Source organism: Molothrus aeneus, chromosome 19 (genome assembly GCF_037042795.1).
Source record: "Molothrus aeneus isolate 106 chromosome 19, BPBGC_Maene_1.0, whole genome shotgun sequence".
Taxonomy (NCBI): domain Eukaryota; kingdom Metazoa; phylum Chordata; class Aves; order Passeriformes; family Icteridae; genus Molothrus; species Molothrus aeneus.
In genome coordinates, this window is record NC_089664.1 from 8920031 (window position 1) to 8939840 (window position 19810).

The 19810-nt window shown below is 59.8% G+C and overlaps 1 protein-coding gene across 1 annotated transcript in view; it reads left to right on the top strand.

Moving 5' to 3' along the window:
* The window catches only part of NOTCH1 (notch receptor 1), a 41634-nt gene that overhangs the window by 10423 nt on the left and 11401 nt on the right, over positions 1–19810 (top strand). Inside the window, exons 3-19 of the mRNA XM_066562954.1 lie at positions 7560–7822; positions 8351–8689; positions 11554–11676; positions 11825–12058; positions 12161–12316; positions 12406–12591; positions 13004–13117; positions 13754–13867; positions 14837–15070; positions 15425–15535; positions 16196–16388; positions 16622–16767; positions 17289–17402; positions 18278–18397; positions 18649–18801; positions 19208–19436; positions 19553–19754. Coding sequence (XP_066419051.1) covers positions 7560–7822; positions 8351–8689; positions 11554–11676; positions 11825–12058; positions 12161–12316; positions 12406–12591; positions 13004–13117; positions 13754–13867; positions 14837–15070; positions 15425–15535; positions 16196–16388; positions 16622–16767; positions 17289–17402; positions 18278–18397; positions 18649–18801; positions 19208–19436; positions 19553–19754 — 3031 coding nt within the window. The remainder of the gene's footprint in view (positions 1–7559; positions 7823–8350; positions 8690–11553; positions 11677–11824; positions 12059–12160; positions 12317–12405; positions 12592–13003; positions 13118–13753; positions 13868–14836; positions 15071–15424; positions 15536–16195; positions 16389–16621; positions 16768–17288; positions 17403–18277; positions 18398–18648; positions 18802–19207; positions 19437–19552; positions 19755–19810) is intronic.

The window sequence follows — 19810 nt, forward strand, 5'->3', positions numbered from 1 at the left end:
TCTAGCATGTTTTTTCCCCACTCCTGTCCACGAGTATATCCAGCTTTGGGAATTCCTTTAGTTTCTCTCCAGATGAAAGTCTGGATCTTAAAATCTCAATTAGATGACTTGGGCTAGGTCAAAAAATGAAATGGAACAAGAGAAAAAAAAAAACACATCAAAGACTTGGGATTGCAGTTTGCTTTTTTAATTAAACAAGAATGGAGATCTGCTCTTGCTTTATTAACCTGATGTCACTTGGAGTAACCTGCTGCTTTGCCAACCACCTCCCTGTGTGAAACTCTGCTTTTTTCCCAGGCTGGTGTCCCAGAGTGTTTAATAAAGCAGGACCTGGATGAGACTTCTTAAAAAACCACCACTTAGGTCTTGAGCTGGGTTTTGGTACTGGGAGCTCCGTCGTGGCTGCTGGAGGTTTCTGTGGGGCTGTGCTGGCACCGGGGCAGCTTTAGGGTGCCTCACCCAGTCAGGGTGCCCCACATGGGTGAGGGCAGCTCTGCCTTCGTGCCATGGCTCTCCTGGCAGCTGTGGTGAAGCCTTTGGTTTGTTAACAGCCCCACATGGGTGAGGGCAGCTCTGCCTTCGTGCCATGGCTCTCCTGGCAGCTGTGGTGAAGCCTTTGGTTTGTTAACAGCCCCACATGGGTGAGGGCAGCTCTGCCTTCGTGCCATGGCTCTCCTGGCAGCTGTGGTGAAGCCTTTGGTTTGTTAACAGCCCCACATGGGTGAGGGCAGCTCTGCCTTCATGCCATGGCTTTCCTGGCAGCTGTGGTGAAGCCCTTGGGTTGTTAACAGCCCCACATGGGTGAGGGCAGCTCTGCCTTCGTGCCTTGGCTCTCCTGGCAGCTGTGGTGAAGCCTTTGGTTTGTTACCAGCCACACGTGCCAGGAACCACCGAGCAAAGCTGCAGGTGAGGTGTAGAGCCAGAGGGGGCTCAAGCAGCCCCCCAGCCCCTGGGAACAGGGAGTATCCACAGCCCCACGTGCTCCAGGGAGATCAGGGCAGCACCCAAATGTATTCCTTGTCTCCCTGCACCGATTTCCTTCTGAGTGCTCTTGGTGATACCAGGCAAGGAGGTTGGGGCAGAGACCAAGGTCCTGAGCTCTGATTCCCCAGCAGGATTGTTTTCCAGACCTCCCTGGCTCCAGAGCGTGCTCCTGTGCCAGCAGGATGTTTCCAGGGCAGGAAGCCATCCTGCAGACCACAGTATGCACCTGTTGCTCCATGCATCACGGGAGGGATCCTTGGGGAGGCAGTGGAACAAGAATTAATAAGCTGGAGTAAGAAGCAGGTTTCTTCTCTCAGGGAGACATATCCCCAAGCACTGGCCTTTTCTCTGGTCAGATTACAGCCAGGGGAGCTCAGGGTTCCCTGGGCTGGCAGTGAGCAAGCGTGTCTTACAGGAAAGGGTGTGACTTCAGGGGAGAGCTGGGGTGCTGCTCCCAGGCCGTGCCAGGCAGGGAGCCACTGGCACAACTGGAAAGGTGACTCCTGTGTGTGGCAGCCTGCTGGAAAGCAGGGGCCCTGCTGCCTGGGCTGTGCAGCTGCTGGGGCACAGGGGAAGCTGTGGGGCTGTGGTTGCCATTGCCAGCCCGGGGGTGACGGTTACCCCGAGAGGTGCAGGGCTGTGTCACTGCTCTGCACCTGGAGCAGCCTGCTCTGCCTCTGGGCTCCTGTGCAGCCAAGGGAGGCCCTCCTGAGGGCTGGTTCTCCTTCCCTCAGCTGTTGCCAGCAAACATGTGAAATCTGAGTGTCCTGCTCTGCTTCGCTCCATGGGGTCCCGACCACGCTGGCACAGCCACCCACAGGTCACACACCACATTTGCTGCTGCACGGGGCTCTGGGGGCGTGAAGGTCCCGAGGGGGGACCCTCTGCACCACTCAAGGTCACAATTGTGCTCCTGAACCTTCTCTGTGCTGGGGTGGCTCTGCCTGAGACTCTGGGGCTCATCTGAGGTGGCTGTTGTGAGCCACAGGAGCAGAGAATGGCATCCCCCAGCCCAGCCTGTCGGGGTGGGAGCCTCTCCCCATGCTGGGAGACCCTGCACCCAGCACCAGGGAGTGTCCTGGTCCCATTGGTCTCAAGTGCCCCCAAAATGGTGCTTCAGTAAAGCACCTGAGCCTGCCCTGCTCATCTTTCCCACGCTGCTCAGACCTTGGGGAAAACAACCACGGCCGTTGATGCTTCCAGCAGCTGAGGGTGAAGAAGAGGTTGGGTGATAGCAGAGCAGATAAGAGGGAGCCTGGATGTGGGGCCAGGGGCCAGGATGGGGGTCCCCACCAGCCCCCTGCCCCTCCTGCAGTGTGGGGCTGTCCCTTGAACCTGCCCCTCCAAAGGATGGGCATGGGGGACAGCCCGTGCACGTGCTCCAGTTTACACCTGGTTTCCACTTTGCTTGTTGGGGTTTTTTGTACATTTTAAGCCCAGAGTGGGTTTTACCTCCAGCCCTGCCACAGTCTCAGCATTCCTTGGGAAGACAGGCTGTGGCCTGGCAGGAGGGCAGTGGTGGTGTGAGCTGGGGGTGATGCCACATCCAGGACACCCCTGGGACAGGGCCTGGGCTGTGCTTGTGCAGGGCTGTGCATCCTGAATTTAAACAAAGCCCCCGTGCTGCCGTGCAGGAGCTGTGCTGGCTGGGTGTCATCTGTGCTGGCTGTGGCAGATGGCAGCTCAGTGCAGAGAGGAAAACATTAGTCTTGGGTCAGAGGTCACAGAAACATCTGCCTCGGGATGCTTTCAGTGCCCGCATTGCTGCGCAGGGACAAAACCTGTTGCTGGTGGCTTGGAGCAAAAGCCTTGTGCACCACAGAGCCAGCAAAGGGCTGGCAGCACCAGAGCCACGCACAGGGAGCACCCAGAGCAGAAACCAAGGCTGGGGGCGCTGGGATGGGCACCCCAGCTCCAGCACCTCTGCCAGAGGTGCTGGAAGCTGTGGCAGCCCAGCAAGCAGAGGTGTGGAGCAGAGCTGAGGCAGCAGCTGGCTCTGATACTCCTGCAGCTCATTCATGCTGTTGACTTTCTGATCTGCTGAGCTCTCCTGGAGCCTTGCTGGAATAGCTGCAGCGTTGGGCCTCTGGTTGTAACTCCTCAAGGATGTGCTGCAGACACAACAAATGCACGTGCCCGTGCTGAGCAGATCCAGATTTGGCCCAGGCTTGGTGCTGGGAGCAGAGTGGGAATTCAGGGCTGCCGTTGCTGTTCCCAGGCCGTCCCCAGGGACTGCTGTCTGACCTTGGACAAGGCCTTCTCCATCACCCTTCACACTGGCCATGAATCATGCAGATTTATGGCCGGCAGCTCAGTGCGTTATTAATCTTGTCCCCCCTCACCACAGTTTGCACTCGGATGCTCATTCCGAGGGGGAAGACACATCCCAGCCTGGTGCTGTGGGAATCCAGCTCCCAGCCTCTGCCTGACCCCCAGAAACAAAAAAAGCCACTGGGGTGGCCAGCCCCAGACACCCAGGGGAGTGTAAATCAGCGTGCTCACCCCTGCAAGGAGCACCCTCATGCACAGGGGTGGGGACTGGCTGCTGTCCCCTGTCCTGCCTGCCCCCGTGGTGGAACACACCCCAGAAGTGCAGACGTGTGAGATTTTCTGCTGGAATGGTGCTGGGAGAGGGGGAATTGTGTGTTGGAGCAGGGCTTGGCCATCACGGGGATGGGGATTGGGATGGGGATGCCATCACCTCCATCAGTGGCTAAAATGGAGCACTTGATGCCTTCTCAGCACGTTAATGAGTGAATGGAAACAATGAGGGAGACACGGGGGTATTTTTAGCCATTCCTGCCTGGTTTGGGAACAGGGTGCTTGTCATGCCTGGAGCTGGGACTGTGACCACACCAGCCTAACTGAGGCTTTCACAGAGGCTCCTCAGGACCCCAGGCAGCTTGGCCACATTTCAGTGCCTCCAAGCTGCTTTCTAATGGCCCTCCCGAGCTGTTTTGATCCTGCAGCACCCGCCCTGTCCTCTGCCAACAGGTACATCTGTAATTAAAGCCGAGCTTTAATGTCTCCTATGCTAATTTCCATGAGCTGCTTGGGGTTTGGTTTGGGTAGCCCTGGCTTGGGAAATGCCAAAGGAAAAAACCACAGGGTGATCTTCACCTGGCTGAGCCCGCGGGGACGTCGCATCCTCCCCGTCTGCTCACCTGACACCACCTCATGTTTTTTACAGAAAATAAAGCTCAGCTCCTTGGGCTGAGCTTTAGGAGAGGTTTTTAGTCCCTGGAGAAACAGGTGGCTGCGTGGTGAGGTTGTAGCATAGCTGGGAGTTGAACTTAGCTCTGCTGAATCCAGCCTTTCCAGACCTGGAGAAGTTGGAAAATAACTACAACTTGTATTGCCCTGGTTCTTCACCTGGTTTTTGATCTCTTGCTTTGCATGTGAGACTTGTCTCCAGGCTTTCCTCTGCAGCCAGGACTCCCTGAATCTGCTGAGGTCGCTGGGCTTTGAAATGCAGCTCCAGGCTGTCTGTGAGTGAGCCCTGGGACCCGTGAGGGGAGGGAACAGTGAAATTTATCCTGTGGCTCCATCCACAGCTGGGAATGCGCTCTCCCCTGCTTGTCCCAGACCTGCTGCTGCAGAGAGGGCAGGAACAGCCCCGTTCTCTGCTGAGGCATCTGCAGAAGATGCACGAGCAGAGTGGAGAGGGAGGAGGATGTCCTGGGCACAAAGAAACCAAGATGATTCAGAAACCACGGAAAGATTTGGGAGGTTCCCCGTGCTGGGAGCTGTGTGTGCAGTGGGTGTGTGAGGCTGGGAGTTGCTGGGCACGTCAGAGGGTCTGTGCTGCACAGCCCCATGTGCAATGACAGAAACTCCTCCCTGGGTTAGAGCAGTGACTGCGGGATTGGAAGGGTGCCTGTGCTGTGGTGCTTTTTTCCTGAAGATTTGCTGGGAATGCCCCTTTTGGGAGGAGAAATGTGGAGCATGAGTGTACCCTGGACTTGATGGCCCAGCTGTGCCCATCTCAGCCCTTCCAGGCTGAACTCTTCCCTGCCATCTGCTGCACTCTCCCCACTTCTGGAGCTGATTGTGACCATGAATAAGCTCTTAAACAAATAGAAGTTAATTTTAAAATAATCTATCAACTCCATGAAATTTTGAGGGGTTTCCTGAAGCACAAGCCTGGAAAGCCCCTGAGCAGCCTAGCCAGGTGTGGGGCAGCCCCCATCCTGGGCAGTGTCACTGTCCCCAGCCCGGGCACTGCCACTGTCCCCAACCTGCCCTGTGCCTTCAGGCAGGGGCTTTCCTGTCTCTCAGGGTTCTTCCCATCACTAATTAACCTCCTGGCTAATAACCACGCCCAAATTCAGGCTGGGATTTACTTAGGTTTCCCATCCATGTGTTCAAACCCCACTTGCCTGCGTTGCAATCGGAATCAGTCTGAAAATTAATTCAGTGGGAGGGCATTGGGCTGTGTGCCCCTCTCGCCGACCTCACAGTGCAGGAACCCCAATTCCAGAGAGCCCTCCTGGCCTCCAGCCTTGTCCTGGGGTGCTGAGCATCCCCTCTGGTCCCGCAGCATCACCGTGTCCCTGTCCCGTGGTGGCACCACCGCGCCCAGCGCTTCCCGCGCTGCCACCGCGCCTCTTTGTCCAGCAGAAACTTTTCTTTCCCCTTTCCTCATTCCCCTCTTTTCTTTCCCCTTTCCTCATTCCCCTCTTTTCTTTCCCCTCTCCTCATTCCCTTCTTTTCTTCCCCCTCTTTTCTTCCCCCTCTCCTCATTCCCCCCTTTTCTTCCCTCTCTCCTCATTCCCCTTTTTCCCCCTCTCATTCCCCTCCTTTATTCCCCCTCTCCTCATTCCCTCTTTCTCCCCCCCCCATTCCCCTTTTTCCCCCTCTCCTCATTCCCCATTTTTCCCCTTCCTTTCCCTCCCATCGCACCCTCCCGTGACGCTCCGCTCTCCCCCAGCCCCGCGCATCGCGGGCGGATTGTTTTAAGAAAAAAAGCGTGTGCGGTGCGGCAGATCGGGGCTGTTGCCAGATGACTGCCCGGCCCAGCGGCGTGCCCGTGCCTGCTCCTCTCCCCGTCCCTGTGCCCGTGCCCGGCCCCGCACAAAGAGCCCTTCTCAGGCGGCCCCAAAGCTCCGCATTCCCCCGCGCAGCCACCCAGAAGCGGCCGCGGCGCCCGGGGCTCGGAGCCGCCGGCGAGCCGGGCACCGTCCGTCCGCGGGCGCCGGCAGCTGCTGAGCCTCATTAGGATGCACACCTGCTCCCCGCCGCCCTTTGTGTGCCGAGCAGATGCCCTGATTTATTATTATACACATTTTCTTTTTCATTTGGCCTGGATAATGCCGTCTCATTAACTCAAAATGTCTCCGAATCCTGACAAATTCTCACACAATCCCCAACAATGAAATCAGAATTGGGTTAAAAAAAAAAAAAAAAAAAAAAGGGAGAAAAAAAAAAAAAAGTAGGAGGAGAGGGGAGCTGGGCTGAAACGTGGTCTTGCTGCCGGCAGAGCGCTGTGGCTCCGGGCTGGAGTGGCTGAGGGTGGCGTTTGCTGGTTGTGCTTCACCAGAGGAGCCCCACCGGCTTGTTTTGGGGGTTGCAGGTGACTGCTGTGCTCTGCAGCATCCTCTGGGACCCCCCCCCCCCCCCTGCCCGTCCGCTTGCCACAGGAGCCTTGGAGGCGTGCAGGAGGCTCAGGAATGCGATGTCCCACCAGATCTGATGGCAACAGGTGTGAGCTTGTGGTGCCCTGAGCCTGACCTGCCACAGCACCCTGGGGACCCCCAGGTGCTGTCACCTTCCCCACCCATCACCTCCAGCTGGGGTTGCCTTACCCCCAAGCGGGGGGTTTTGTGCCTCATCCCTGGGATTTTTTTGTGTCAGGTGCACAGCTTTGCTCCATCCTCATCCTGCCCCCTCTGCAGAGTCCTGCCAGCCACACATCCTGCCCAAGCCCACCAGGACAGCTGGTGGGGTTTGCCCTCAGGGCATATCTCTGGTGCCAGCTCCAGCCCAGGTGGTCAGTGGTGACAGATGGTGAAGCTGGTGGTGGCATCAGTGGTTCTTTTCTCAGGGCCCCCACGCAGAGGGATGCAGCAGCCAGAGCCACTCACCCTCCTCGTGCAGGGTTTTCCTTTGGGGAAGCTCTCAGCTGACTTGGAGGAGCAGGAACTTGTCCCACCTGTTGCCAGCCAGTGCTGAGCCCCTGCTTAATTGTGTTTGAGTGATTTAGGAGGGAGGGAGGATAAAAATAACCCTGGTGCAGCAGAGACTCCAGCGTGGGCAGGGAGCAGGGCTGGCCCTGTGGATTTGGTGTGGGTTTGGGGATGCTCCTCTTGTCCTTTGTGCCTCGATTTCTCCGTTCAGCAGGGAGGGGAGGGAGATGAGACGCAGGATGTCAGTGCCGCGGCTGCGGTTCTGCAAGTCAGCACAGGCCCCTCCACGGGGGCCACCTTTGTTCCCAGCACCTTTCATCCTCCCCTTCCCAGCCTGGAGCAGCCAGGGCAGAGCCTGGATGGGGCTGGGCCGGTCCCCGGGGCTCACGGTGCCCTCGGGCCGCTTGGGGCCATCCCGCTGACGGTGTCTCTACGCCTCACCCCTGCCAGGTGTAGCGGTGCCTACGTGGGCGAGCGGTGCCAGCTGCCCAACCCCTGCCTGAGCTCCCCCTGCAAGAACGCGGGCACCTGCACGGCGCTGGTGCGCGGCAGCACGGTGGATTACAGCTGCGCCTGCCGCCTGGGCTTCACCGACGAGCTGTGCCTGACGCCCCGCGACAACGCCTGCCTCAGCAACCCCTGCCGCAACGGCGGCACCTGCGACCTGCTGACGCTCAGCGAGTACAAGTGCCGCTGCCCGCCCGGCTGGTCAGGTGAGGGGGGCACCTGGGGGCACGGCCGGGCAGGGAGGGATGGGCTGCCACCCCAGGGGAGGGGTGGAGAGCTGCCCCTGAGTTTGGCTCTGGGGAGGGTGGACTGCAAAGCTGGTTAGGGGTGGATAGCAGCTGAGGGAACTGCGAGCCTACTGCACAGTGGGGGTTTGAGGTGGGGGGACCAGGTACAACCAGTCCCAGATCTGGGGGGTGGTGGTTTGAGGTAGGGGGATCAGGCACAACGAATCCCAGATCCAGGTCTGCACCCTGGTGTAGATCCCTGGCACCAAGAGCTGCCACAGGGGTGGAGAGCTGCCTGTGATTTTGGCTTTGGGGAGGTGGGGAGGGTGCTCTGCAAAGCTGGTTAGGGGTGGGTGGATGGCAGCTGAGGGAACTGCGACCCTACTGCACAGTGCGGGGATCAGGTACAGCCAGTCCCAGATGCAGGTCTGCACCTCAGTGTAGGTAACTGCCACCAAGAGCTGAGCTGCTGTTTGCATCCTCACCCTCCCTCCCTGCCCTCCCCAGGTAAAACCTGCCAGCAGGCTGACCCCTGTGCCTCCAACCCCTGTGCCAACGGGGGCCAGTGCGTGCCCTTCGAAGCCCACTACATCTGCCGCTGCACCGCCGGCTTCCACGGCGCCAACTGCAAGCAGGACGTCAACGAGTGCAACATCTCCCCACCCGTCTGCAAGAACGGGGGCAGCTGCACCAACGAGGTGGGCACCTACCAGTGCTCCTGCAAGCCAGCCTACACGGGGCAGAACTGCGAGCACCTCTACGTGCCCTGCAACCCCTCGCCCTGCCAGAACGGGGGCACCTGCCGCCAGATCGGGGACACCACCTACGACTGCACCTGCCTGCCAGGTAGGGAGGGGAGGGCATGGGGCAGCACCTTAGTCCACCCTAAATGAGTGGTGCCTGAATTTCCCGTCTGGGAGAGGCAGAACCCTCTGGCTGTGGGCTGGTTGTGCTTTAGGGAAGACGTTGGGCAGCGATGCCCGAGGAGGAGAGTTCATCTGGGGGCTTTATATACTTTGTGCTCCACCAAAATAGCTCTTCCAAAACAACTGTTTGAGCAGAGGCCCCTGTGCGGATGCTCATATTCCAGAATAAGAGTGCCTTTTTCCGCTTTAGCTCAATCCACTTCCAGAATGGAATAATTAGCCCGGAATGGCTATTTTGGAAAGTTTCCGAGTGCTAATGGAGCTGGGGAAGGAAGACCCTCTCTGTGCTCGCTGCTGCTCCCTCTGGCAAACTCTGGAGCAGGATTGCAGCCTCTGGCATGGGGAGCTCCTGTGGAGGGGCCTGGTGGGCACTGTCCTGGGAGCTCAGCGCCCTGGAAGGAATCTTAGCACCCTGGAACGGAGCTTGGCACCCTGCAAACCCCAGAGAAGAACAGCAGCTGTGAAAGGCTTCCCTGACCCCAGCAAGCCCTTTCACTTCTGCCCTCAGACAGTGGGTCTGCAGTGCAGTAAGGGCAGGGAGCAGAAGGGACTGAGAAGCTCCCCCTGTCCCTGGGTCAGCTGGAGAAATGAAACTCGAGTTTCAGCTCAGAGCCATGCTCAGACCAGGTTGTGTTTCCTGGGCTGAGTGCTGTCCTCACCCCAGCCAGCCACACTGGCCAGCTGTGGCACATGTGGAGGGGATGCACCCGCCCTGTCCCTGGGAAGGAAGCTGTGGGCAGCACTGTGGTGCCTGAGGAGCCTCTTGTGGGGTTGGTTTGATCCTCTGGTCACCCATAGCCCAGCAGTGGCCAGAGCAGGGTGAGGCTTGGGTGGCTTCTCTGCTCTGCACCCCAGGCAGGGCTGGGCATTGCCATGGGGAGCTCCAGCCTCCCTCCTGTAGCTCCTGCCCCATCCCTGCTGGGGACGTGGCATCAGGGTGGGCATGGGGTCTCCCAGATGGCACAGACACCCACACCCTGCTGGCAGCCCAGCCTGGGTTAGGGCAGATGAGTGATCCCTGTGAGCTGTCTGGGAGATCTTGTCTGGATGTCTGACACAGGTTCAGAGGTTCCACCCCCTGCCCGAAGCTTTTGGCTGCAGTACCTCAGCAATCAATCTCATCAACCATCCAGGACAGACAGGGCCCTGCAGGATCTCCCGCCTCACCCAGGCTGGAGCAGAGCTCCTGTCCTTAGGGACAGGGAGGTGTGGGGCTGACTGAGCCAGCAGTGCCAGGAAGGAACTGTTCAGTTCCTTCCAGGACGAGCTCCCGGGAGCGATGCTCCTTTGGAGCACCTGGGAGCCCTGTCCCGCAGGGATGGGCAGGAGGAGGTGCAGGAGGAGCTGTGCTGGCCCTGCCCTGCCCTTCTGCTGACTGAGGCACTTTCACTGAGCACGGCGGGGTGAGGCACAGCCCGGGGCAGAGCCCGGCGCTGTCACACCCAGCTGCGGCTCCGTGGGCTGCTTCCAGGAGATTTGCATCCTGCAGGAGCTGCTTCACCTCCCGTGGGCTGGCACAGCCCCTGCCCCAGGGAACTGGGGGTCCCTCAGCAGCTCCTCCATGGCACACAATGCAGGGGCTGCAGGCAGCAGAGGGACAGGGGGCTGCTGCTCATGATAAGGGGGTGATTGATATGCTGGTATGTGGCACAGCAAACGTGGAACAATGTCCCCTTTTCATTCCTGGAGAGGCCTGGCTGTACCGGGTTTCTTCAAGTTAAACTAATCTTGGCTGTTTTATCGTGCCATCGCTGCAGAATGTAACCCTGAGTTTAAAGTAATTGCCGTGCTAATTATTCATTTGGATGGTTCAAAATGAGTTAATCCTGGTATCTAGGGCACTGTGAGCTATGGCTGCTCAGGCTCAGCCCCACTGCTTAAAAATGAGGTGCAAATCAATGTTATCTGCAGTCATAAAAAGCTGTGGCTGCTCCCCATGTGTTGGAGATGGGGAGAGGAAAACATGGAGAGAGTGAGGGGAAACCTCCCAGCTGGGCCAGGGTCTGGGGTCCCACAGAGGATGAGTCTGGGCACCTGGTCCTTACCTGTGCAGGTGACCTTTTTCGGTGCCTGGGTGGGGAGCAGCCTGATCTGGACCTGCAGAATGCCCTGGGGAGTTTGAGGGAGCTGCAGCTGGACACTGGCACTGTGGGCTGGCATTGCCATCCCAAACCCCAAGCAGCTGGGTTGAGAGCTTTGAGGGTCGTACAGTAAATGCAGCTTTTAGCACAAATGTCAGTCGGAGGTGGCTTGGCAGATGTCCTGAGGAGGGCCTGGCTGCTGTGCTCCTGCTGCAGAGGCTGGGGGCGGCAGGGTTTCCATGCTATCAGCTGGAGGTGATAACAAACCCAAGCAGGAGGTGGGCTGGGATGAGCCCAGCGCCCTGTGGGACGTTGGCTTGCACTGGCAGGGACTTGGATCCCCCTCAGGGGCAAGCACTGCTGCTGAGGCTCTTTACAAGTGAAATGAAACACTGGTGATTCAGCACTGGGTGCCACAAGCCTTCGTGGGAGCAGCCCTGCTTCGTTCTGGCTTGTGTGGAGTCAGATCCTCCACTGCTCGAGGCAGGCGTCTCCGGGGCTGGAGGCTCTGGCAGCAGGGCCAGCCTGCCCTGTGCAGAGGCAGAATGGGGATGAAGATCAAACCAGGCAGCTGCTTCAAAGCCACCTGGCACACGCTCAGCACCTGATAATGAACCTGCTGGAGGTGGGGGGTGGTGAGGGGCACGGTGGTGACGCAGCCAGTGGGTGAGTTGGCATCATGGCAGGTGTCTCCTCTGTGCAGGGTTCACGGGTCAGAACTGTGAGGAGAACATCAACGACTGCCCGGGCAACAACTGCAAGAATGGGGGCACCTGCGTGGATGGCGTCAACACCTACAACTGCCAGTGCCCACCTGAGTGGACAGGTAATGCCAGGAATGATGGTGGCACAGGGCTGGGCTGGGAGGACGGGTCCTGCTTGGGGGTTGATGGGCGCAGTGTGGGCAGAGCCATCCTGCTTCACATCAGGAGTGGTCAGTGCCAGCTCCAAGCAGGTGCCCTGTCCCCTGGCAGGTCAGTACTGCACTGAGGACGTGGACGAGTGCCAGCTGATGCCCAACGCCTGCCAGAACGGTGGCACCTGCCACAACAACCACGGCGGCTACAACTGCGTCTGTGTCAACGGCTGGACGGGCGAGGACTGCAGCGAGAACATCGATGACTGCGCCATGGCCGCCTGCTTCCACGGGGCCACCTGCCACGACCGCGTGGCCTCCTTCTACTGCGAGTGCCCCCACGGCCGCACAGGTCAGGCCCTGCCCCACCTTGTCCCCTGCCCTGCATGTCCCCTGGCTCCTCGGTGCAATGGCTCGTGTGCCCATCGTCCTTGACGTGCCTTTGGGTGCCCAGGTTTGCTGTGCCACCTGGATGATGCCTGCATCAGCAACCCCTGCAACGAGGGCTCCAACTGTGACACCAACCCCGTCAATGGCAAAGCCATCTGCACGTGTCCTTCGGGGTACATGGGGCCGGCCTGCAACCAGGACGTGGACGAGTGCTCTCTGGGTGAGCTCACATGGGGGACAGCAGCGTGGCTGGGGAGGGCTCTGGCACAGCCAGGAGCGAGTCCTGAGAGCTGTGCTTGTGTTTTACAGGAGCCAACCCGTGTGAGCACGCAGGAAAGTGCATCAACACTCAAGGGTCCTTCCAGTGCCAGTGTCTGCAGGGCTACTCAGGCCCTCGCTGTGAGATTGATGTCAATGAGTGCCTCTCCAACCCCTGCCAGAATGATGCCACCTGCCTGGACCAGATTGGGGAGTTTCAGTGCATCTGCATGCCTGGTGTGTGGGCAGCCCTGTGGACTCAGCCTTGGTGCTGGGGGTGGGCAGTGGGTGGGCTTTGAGTGGCCCTGAGCTTCAGCTCAGCGTGGGGTTGGGTCAACGTCTCCTGTGTGACTGGGGACAGCACTGAAAAGAAAGAGCTCAGTAAAGGTTGTGTGGTGGGGGCACAAGAAGTGAGATTTGGGCACCATCAGCCCTACACTGAGCTCCTCCTCTTGCCAACCTCGGCTTGGATTGAGCCAAAACCTGTTGATCCCAGGAGCAGCTTATGCATCAAATCCCACCATGTGTAGAACAGCTCCTGAGCTGCCTTTTAAAGACAGAGGATCCAGGTGTGCCCGGGGGTTAGGAACCATAGTGGGGCTGTGCCAGCCCCGTGCCAGGGTGCTGACAGTGCTGGGTCTCTCGGCAGGGTACGAGGGGGTTTACTGCGAGATCAACACGGATGAGTGCGCCAGCAGCCCCTGCCTGCACAACGGCAACTGCCTGGACAAGATCAACGAGTTCCACTGCGAGTGCCCCACTGGTACGGGGCACCCTCCCACTGCCAGCAGCCATCCCACTGCCACCGTGGTGGAAACAAGGCCAGGATGCATCCTGGCTCGAGCCAAGAATGGGCTCCTTAAATTTCATAGCCCTCCGAAATGGGGAGAGCGTAGCAAGCAGCTCTTGATGCTTTGGAGGGAGCTTCTCCAATTGGGATGAGGGGCTGAGCCCCGTGCAGGCCATGCTGCTCCAGCTCCCGCCCATGGGAGAGGGGAAGGAGGATTAAACCCCACGGCTTTGCACTTGAAAAGGCCCCTCTTTGGGAAGGAGGGCTGGGGGCTGGGGGGGGCCGCACCAGCGGCTTTGAATGCGGTGTCAAAGTCACGGGGTGGAGCAGAGAATGGGGAGACGGTTAATCTGTGAAAGGAGGTTTTGAAGTTCAGAGACTTTGCTCCTCTAGAGATGTAAATAAGATGCTCTCAATGGTGGGTCGCAGCCCCGCATTCAGGGCCCCCAGCAGCCGTCCCCATGGAAACGCGGCGCCCCGGCCGGGATGCGGGGCCGGCGGGAGCGGGGCGGGCAGGGAGGGGAGGCTGGTGGGGAGGGGAGCCCGGCCGGGAGGGGAGGCTGGCAGGTCCAGCCGTGTGCAGGGATGTGATTTCTCCCTCCGTTCCAGGCTTCAACGGGCACCTGTGCCAGTTTGACATCGATGAGTGTGCCAGCACCCCCTGCAAGAACGGTGCCAAGTGCGTGGATGGCCCCAACACCTACAGCTGCGAGTGCACTGAAGGTGAGGGGATGCTGGGGGGCTACGGGGGTTATAGCCCCGTGATGTGCTATAAAACCACATTGACAAATCATTTAGTGCCCACCTCTGCGAGCACCCGCTGTGGCAGGTGTCCCCGAGCCATCCATCAGTGAGGCTGGTCCCTGCTGATGTGACAGCAGGGCAGGATGTCTCTTTACCTGGGGGTGGCAGAACAAGTCGAGCTCTGGAGCCTGCTGGCCCCGGAGCCAGGTGTGTGGAGCCTGGCACTCCTTAGGTGTGGCCCCGCAGCAGCCGTCCCACCGTGCTCCCGCCTGCAGCGAGAGGGAAGGCAGGAAGGAAGGAATAAAGCTGCCTCTATGGGCATGCAAGGTGCAGGGCCGTGGGGGCTGGCCGACCGAAACCCAAGGAGCAGTTGCACAAAATGATGACTTGAGCCCTGGTGGCAAACAGTGGCTCTTTTGTGGAGCAGCTCCCGCCAGAAATCTTCCAGCTGAATGGCCTCTAATTAGTGTCTTGCTAATGCCAAGCCCCGATGAAAAGCTGCTATGTGGGCTTGGCGGGGTCTAGTCAAAGCTGTACTTTGTCCTCGGCTCTCCACCCCCAAACCCGGCGGGGAGGGAGCTGGCCAGGAGAATAGGAGCTGCCGGGGGGGTTATTATTGGGGGGTGCTTGCAGCCAGCTCCCCCCGAGCGCGCCAGGACGAGCGCGGGGCCCCGCTTGCAGCCCAGGCTGCTTTAATGCAGGGCATTGTGCACCCCGGGACAAAGCCCCCGGGCTGGGGTCTGAGCAGCCCCCCCACCAGCACATCGGGGTGCTCCCTGCCTGCACCCAACTCCTGGGGGTCCCAGAGATCACAGCGGGGCAGGTAAAGGCACCACAGTGCGCTGCCTCACGCCTGGAGAGGGTGGGAAGGAGTGTCCCCCATCCCCACCCCTTGTCCCCCACCCCGTGTCCCCCACCCTCACCCTGTGTCTCTCCTGCTGCTGGCAGGTTTCACAGGTGCTCACTGCGAGATTGACATCGATGAGTGTGACCCTGACCCGTGCCACTACGGGACCTGCAAGGACGGCATCGCCTCCTTCACCTGCCTCTGCCAGCCCGGCTACACCGGCCACCGCTGCGACATCAACATCAACGAGTGCCAGAGCCAGCCCTGCAAAAATGGGGGCACCTGCCAGGACAGGAACAACGCCTACAACTGCATCTGCCTCAAAGGGACCACGGGTGAGCAGGAGGGAACCCCTGTGGCTCCACACGGGTCGGCAGTGCCGGTGCAGCATCCCACTCCCGTCCTCTTCCTCAGGCAGGTTGGCCCTGGGCCACCACCAGCAGCCACCCTGGTGCCAGGGCCGGCCTGGGGCATCCCGGGTGAGGGCGAGTTCTCCCAGTTTGGTGCCCGGCTCAGGCAGGAGCCGCACCCCAGCCGGGAGCTGCCCATGGCGGAGGCGCTTTGTTGTGGGGCGGCAGTGGCAGTTGGTGCCAACGGGGTTCATTTTACTGCTTTGACGAGTCTGGGGACCTCCTAATGACACTCCTCTCCTCTTGGGGACCCCCTAACAACCCCCCTCTCCTCCCCAGGCTCCAACTGTGAGATCAACCTGGATGATTGTGCCAGCAACCCCTGTGACTACGGCAAGTGCATCGACAAGATCAATGGCTATGAGTGCACCTGCGAGCCGGGGTACACAGGTGAGAGCAGGGCCTCACACCCTGGGGACCTGCAGCTGCTGGTGCCTCACAAAACCAGGACAAGGGTGGAACAGGGAGGGGGGATGCTGCCATCCCGCTCGTAGGAGGTTTTACACCCTCCAGCACTCCTGCTTGTTCAGGAGGGTGACCCCGGCTCAGTCCGAAATCAAAGGGGTGTCTGGTGCTGCGAATTCGACTCCTGCTGCGCCCACTCCCATGGGTATCAGGTTGCTGCCTTGTCCAACTGGTTTGTTTGATGGCTGCTGGAAATGGTGGAGGGCTTTGATGGGAGCAGCCCCCACCGCTCCCCGCTCGCGCGGCCCCTTGTCCCCGGGCCCGCCGGGAGCTGAAATAAAGCCTGGCTTTGTCAGCCATGGCAGGTAGGGTTACAGGCTGAAACCTCCTCCCTTCGGCGTTCCCTCCTGGGCCAGAGCAGCCCAGGGCACGGCCTCTTCCCAGTCCCATTTAGTGAAGGCAGGCGGGCGATGCAGGGTGTGAAGTCACCCTGCCTGCAGGGCAGCCAGCAGAGTGTGTCCTGAGATCCCAGCTTCCAGCAGACCCTCCCTGGGTGGCTGGAGGGGGGAATGCCTGGTGGGTGCACTCCCCACCCCGTGCTGTTCATGCTCATGGGGTAACTGCTCCTTGCTCCCCCTTTGCCAGGGCGCATGTGCAACATCAACATTGACGAGTGTGCCAGCAACCCTTGCCACAATGGGGGCACCTGCAAGGATGGCATCAATGGCTTCACCTGCCTCTGCCCCGAGGGCTTCCACGACCCCAAGTGCCTGTCTGAAGTGAATGAGTGCAACAGCAACCCCTGCATCCATGGGAAATGCCACGATGGATTGAATGGGTAGGCTGGAGGGTGCTGGGGCTGCTGGGGGGCTGCAGGGACCAAAGGATCCCCACAAAGTCAGGGTTAGAGGAGGGCGAGCATCTGTCCCCTGAGCTGGTGCTTGTCCATGCTCTGAGCCAGTGCCATGGGATATTTCTCTGAAGGGACAGGATTTGCTGGATAAATCCTGGCTGATGCAGCCTAGAGGGCTGGGATGGACCAGCTCTTTATGCCCCAATTTTTTCCCAAAGCTACAAGTGTGACTGTGACCCTGGCTGGAGTGGGACAAACTGTGACATTAACAACAATGAGTGTGAATCCAACCCCTGCATGAACGGTGGCACCTGCAAGGACATGACCAGTGGCTACATCTGCACCTGCAGGGAGGGCTTCAGTGGTAAGTGGGGGGTTAGCTTGGATATTCTGAAAAATTTCTTCCTAGAAATGGTGGTCAGGCACTGGAACAAGCTGCCTAGGGAAGTGGTGGAGTCACCATGATTGAAAGTGTTCAAAAGGGGTGTGGATGTGGAACATAGTGATGCTGGGTTAATGGTTGGACTTGATGATCTTAGAGGGCTTTTCCAGCATTAGCAAGTGTGTGGTTCCATGATTCTCAGGGTGCAGCCAAGGATGCTGCCACATTCCCCCACACTGAGGCCTGGGTGGGAGCTGTGGGTGGGTGTTCCATGATGCCGGGTGGGCTGGAGGCTTCATTTTGGGGACAGTGGAGCCCCAGGTGTGGCTGGGAGCTGTGGCAGTGCAGCCCTCCTGGAGTTCAGGGCTGGAGCTGAGCACAGGAAGCTTTCCCAGGGCAATGGGTGTGCTGTTGTCACTGCCACCGTGTCCCACTGTGCCCTCAGCCCCCTGCCACCAGCACACCTCCATCACAGCCACTTCTGCCTATTTTTCTCAACACAGGCCCCAACTGCCAGACCAATATCAACGAATGTGCTTCCAACCCCTGCCTGAACCAGGGCACGTGCATTGATGACGTTGCTGGCTACACCTGCAACTGCCTCCTGCCCTACACAGGTGAGGGGAGCACCCCGTGCCCCAGCACAGCTCTGTGGAGTTTCTGCTTCACGTGTGACACCAAACTGGTCCCCAGCATATGCAGTGAGCTGGCACTGAGCAGGAAGGCTTCCCTCACTTTGCCCTGCCCGCAGCCACGGCTCCACCTCTCCACGGTGCAGCTGGAGGAAATTTACAGGAGCTTCCTCCTTCCCTCCTCTTCCTCCTCCTCCTCCTCCTTCTGGAGGGTGGCTCGGGGGCAGCAGCACCCAGGGGCTGCCCTACTGACATTGCCCAGCCGTGGTGCCTGTGCTGGAAGGGGCAGTGCGGGGCCGGGGGATTCTGCTGAGCCGATTCCTGTTTGCCGGCCCCGCGCTTCCGCCCGCCAGCCCAGCACAATCGCAGGAAGCCGTGAGCTGTTTCCTGCCCTCTCCAGTGGCCATAGAAACCCCTGGGGGGGACGGGGACTGGGCAGGCAGGGGAGGGGAAGGCTCTGGAAAATAGCAAAGGCCAGTTCAGGAGATATTGGCTGACAGGGAAGATAAGGGTTCGGAGGGAACGTGTCCCTTGGCTGGACGTAAACAGGAAAAGCAGCAGAGAGGGAAGGGGGGAGGGAGAGCAAGGGGGAAAAGACACCCCGAGCAGCACTTCCCTGCCAAAGGAAGTGTGCAGTGCTGTCATGCAGCCCAGATAGCCAGGGCTTAAAGGTTTGGGGAGTTCAGGGTCATGGGTGATCTGGAATGGAGGAGACAGCCCCATCTGGGCTGCCCTGGGGTGCTGGGGAAGTGCAGAGCCTTCCCCAGACTGGCAGCAGCCCAGGGCAGGGGACAGGGATAGCAGGGTCTTGAGTCCCCTGTCCTTGTGGAGGGTGTCAGCGGGTGCTTGTGCCTGTGCAGGAGCCACCTGTGAGGACGTGCTGGCCCCCTGTGCTGGCAGCCCCTGCAAGAACGGTGGCGAGTGCCAGGAGTCAGAGGACTACAAGAGCTTCTCCTGCAGTTGCCCCCCTGGCTGGCAAGGTATGGACATGGCCCTTTTGGGGTTAGAACCCCCCACTCCCCTCAGGGAGGGAAAGGCACAGGGGAGGGAGCCAGGCTTTGGGGAGGGTCCTGACCTGCCCCATGGCTCAGCTGGGTGGATGAGAGACAACCATTGCCTGCATCCCTTGGCTTCTGCCCTGGTGTGAGCGGTGCCCAGGATGTTATTGTCACCCCTGGGGCTTTCAGCAGCATCCCCAGCCCCCACAATCCCTGTCCTGCTGTGTCCCCAGGTCAGACCTGTGAGATTGACATCAATGAGTGTGTGAAGAGCCCCTGCAGGAATGGGGCCACGTGCCAGAACACCAACGGGAGCTACCGCTGCGCCTGCCGGACCGGCTTCTCCGGCCGCAACTGCGACACCGACATCGACGACTGCAAGCCCAGTAAGAGCAGGGGCTGCACCCAGCCCACCCTGGGCCTCATCACCCTTCCTGGGGCTGGATTCTCCTCCCCATGCATGGACCAGCCCATGGCTGCCACTGTGGCCTGGGCTGTGCTGCGAGCCCTGTTGGCTTTTGGGCCACTTCAGGCATGTCGCTGTTGCGCTGTGTCAGCCTAAGGCAGGAGGAAGGAGGCTGGGGGACAGTGTGTGCCATGGGTTCTCCTTGTGCCCAGTCTCCTGGAGGGGTTGGTGTGGCTTCTGCCCAGTCCATGGGCTCAGTCCCATCCCATATCTCCACATGGCCAGGGGATGTGTATGGGGACAGTGCTGTGGGGCAGCTCCTGGGCAGGGCTGCAGCACCACTGCTGGACCCATCACATCTTCACCTGCACGTCCCTCCTCTCCAGATCCGTGCCACAATGGTGGCTCCTGTTCCGATGGCATTGGCACCTTCTTCTGTGAGTGCCTGGCTGGTTTCCGTGGTCCCAAGTGCGAGGAGGACATCAATGAGTGTGCCAGCAACCCCTGCAAGAACGGGGCCAACTGCACCGACTGCGTCAACAGCTACACCTGCACCTGCCCCTCCGGCTTCAGCGGCATCCACTGCGAGAACAACACCCCTGACTGCACAGAGAGGTACAGTCCTGGAGCTGGGACACGGGGCTGAGGTCCCTGTGCTGCCCCACAGCCTGGGTTGGTGTGTGGGGCACGACGAGATGTGGCTCACTGGGGCGTGGTGTCTGTGTCCCCAGCTCCTGCTTCAACGGTGGCACATGCGTGGATGGCATCAACACCTTCACCTGTGTCTGCCTGCCCGGCTTCACGGGCAGCTACTGCGAGCACAACATCAACGAGTGTGACTCCAAGCCGTGCCTCAACGGGGGCACGTGTCAGGACAGCTATGGCACATACAAGTGCACCTGTCCCCAGGGCTACACCGGCCTCAACTGCCAGGTACGGGAGGGAGCCTGGGGTGGATACTGCTGTGGGGATCTGGGGGTCACTGCGGT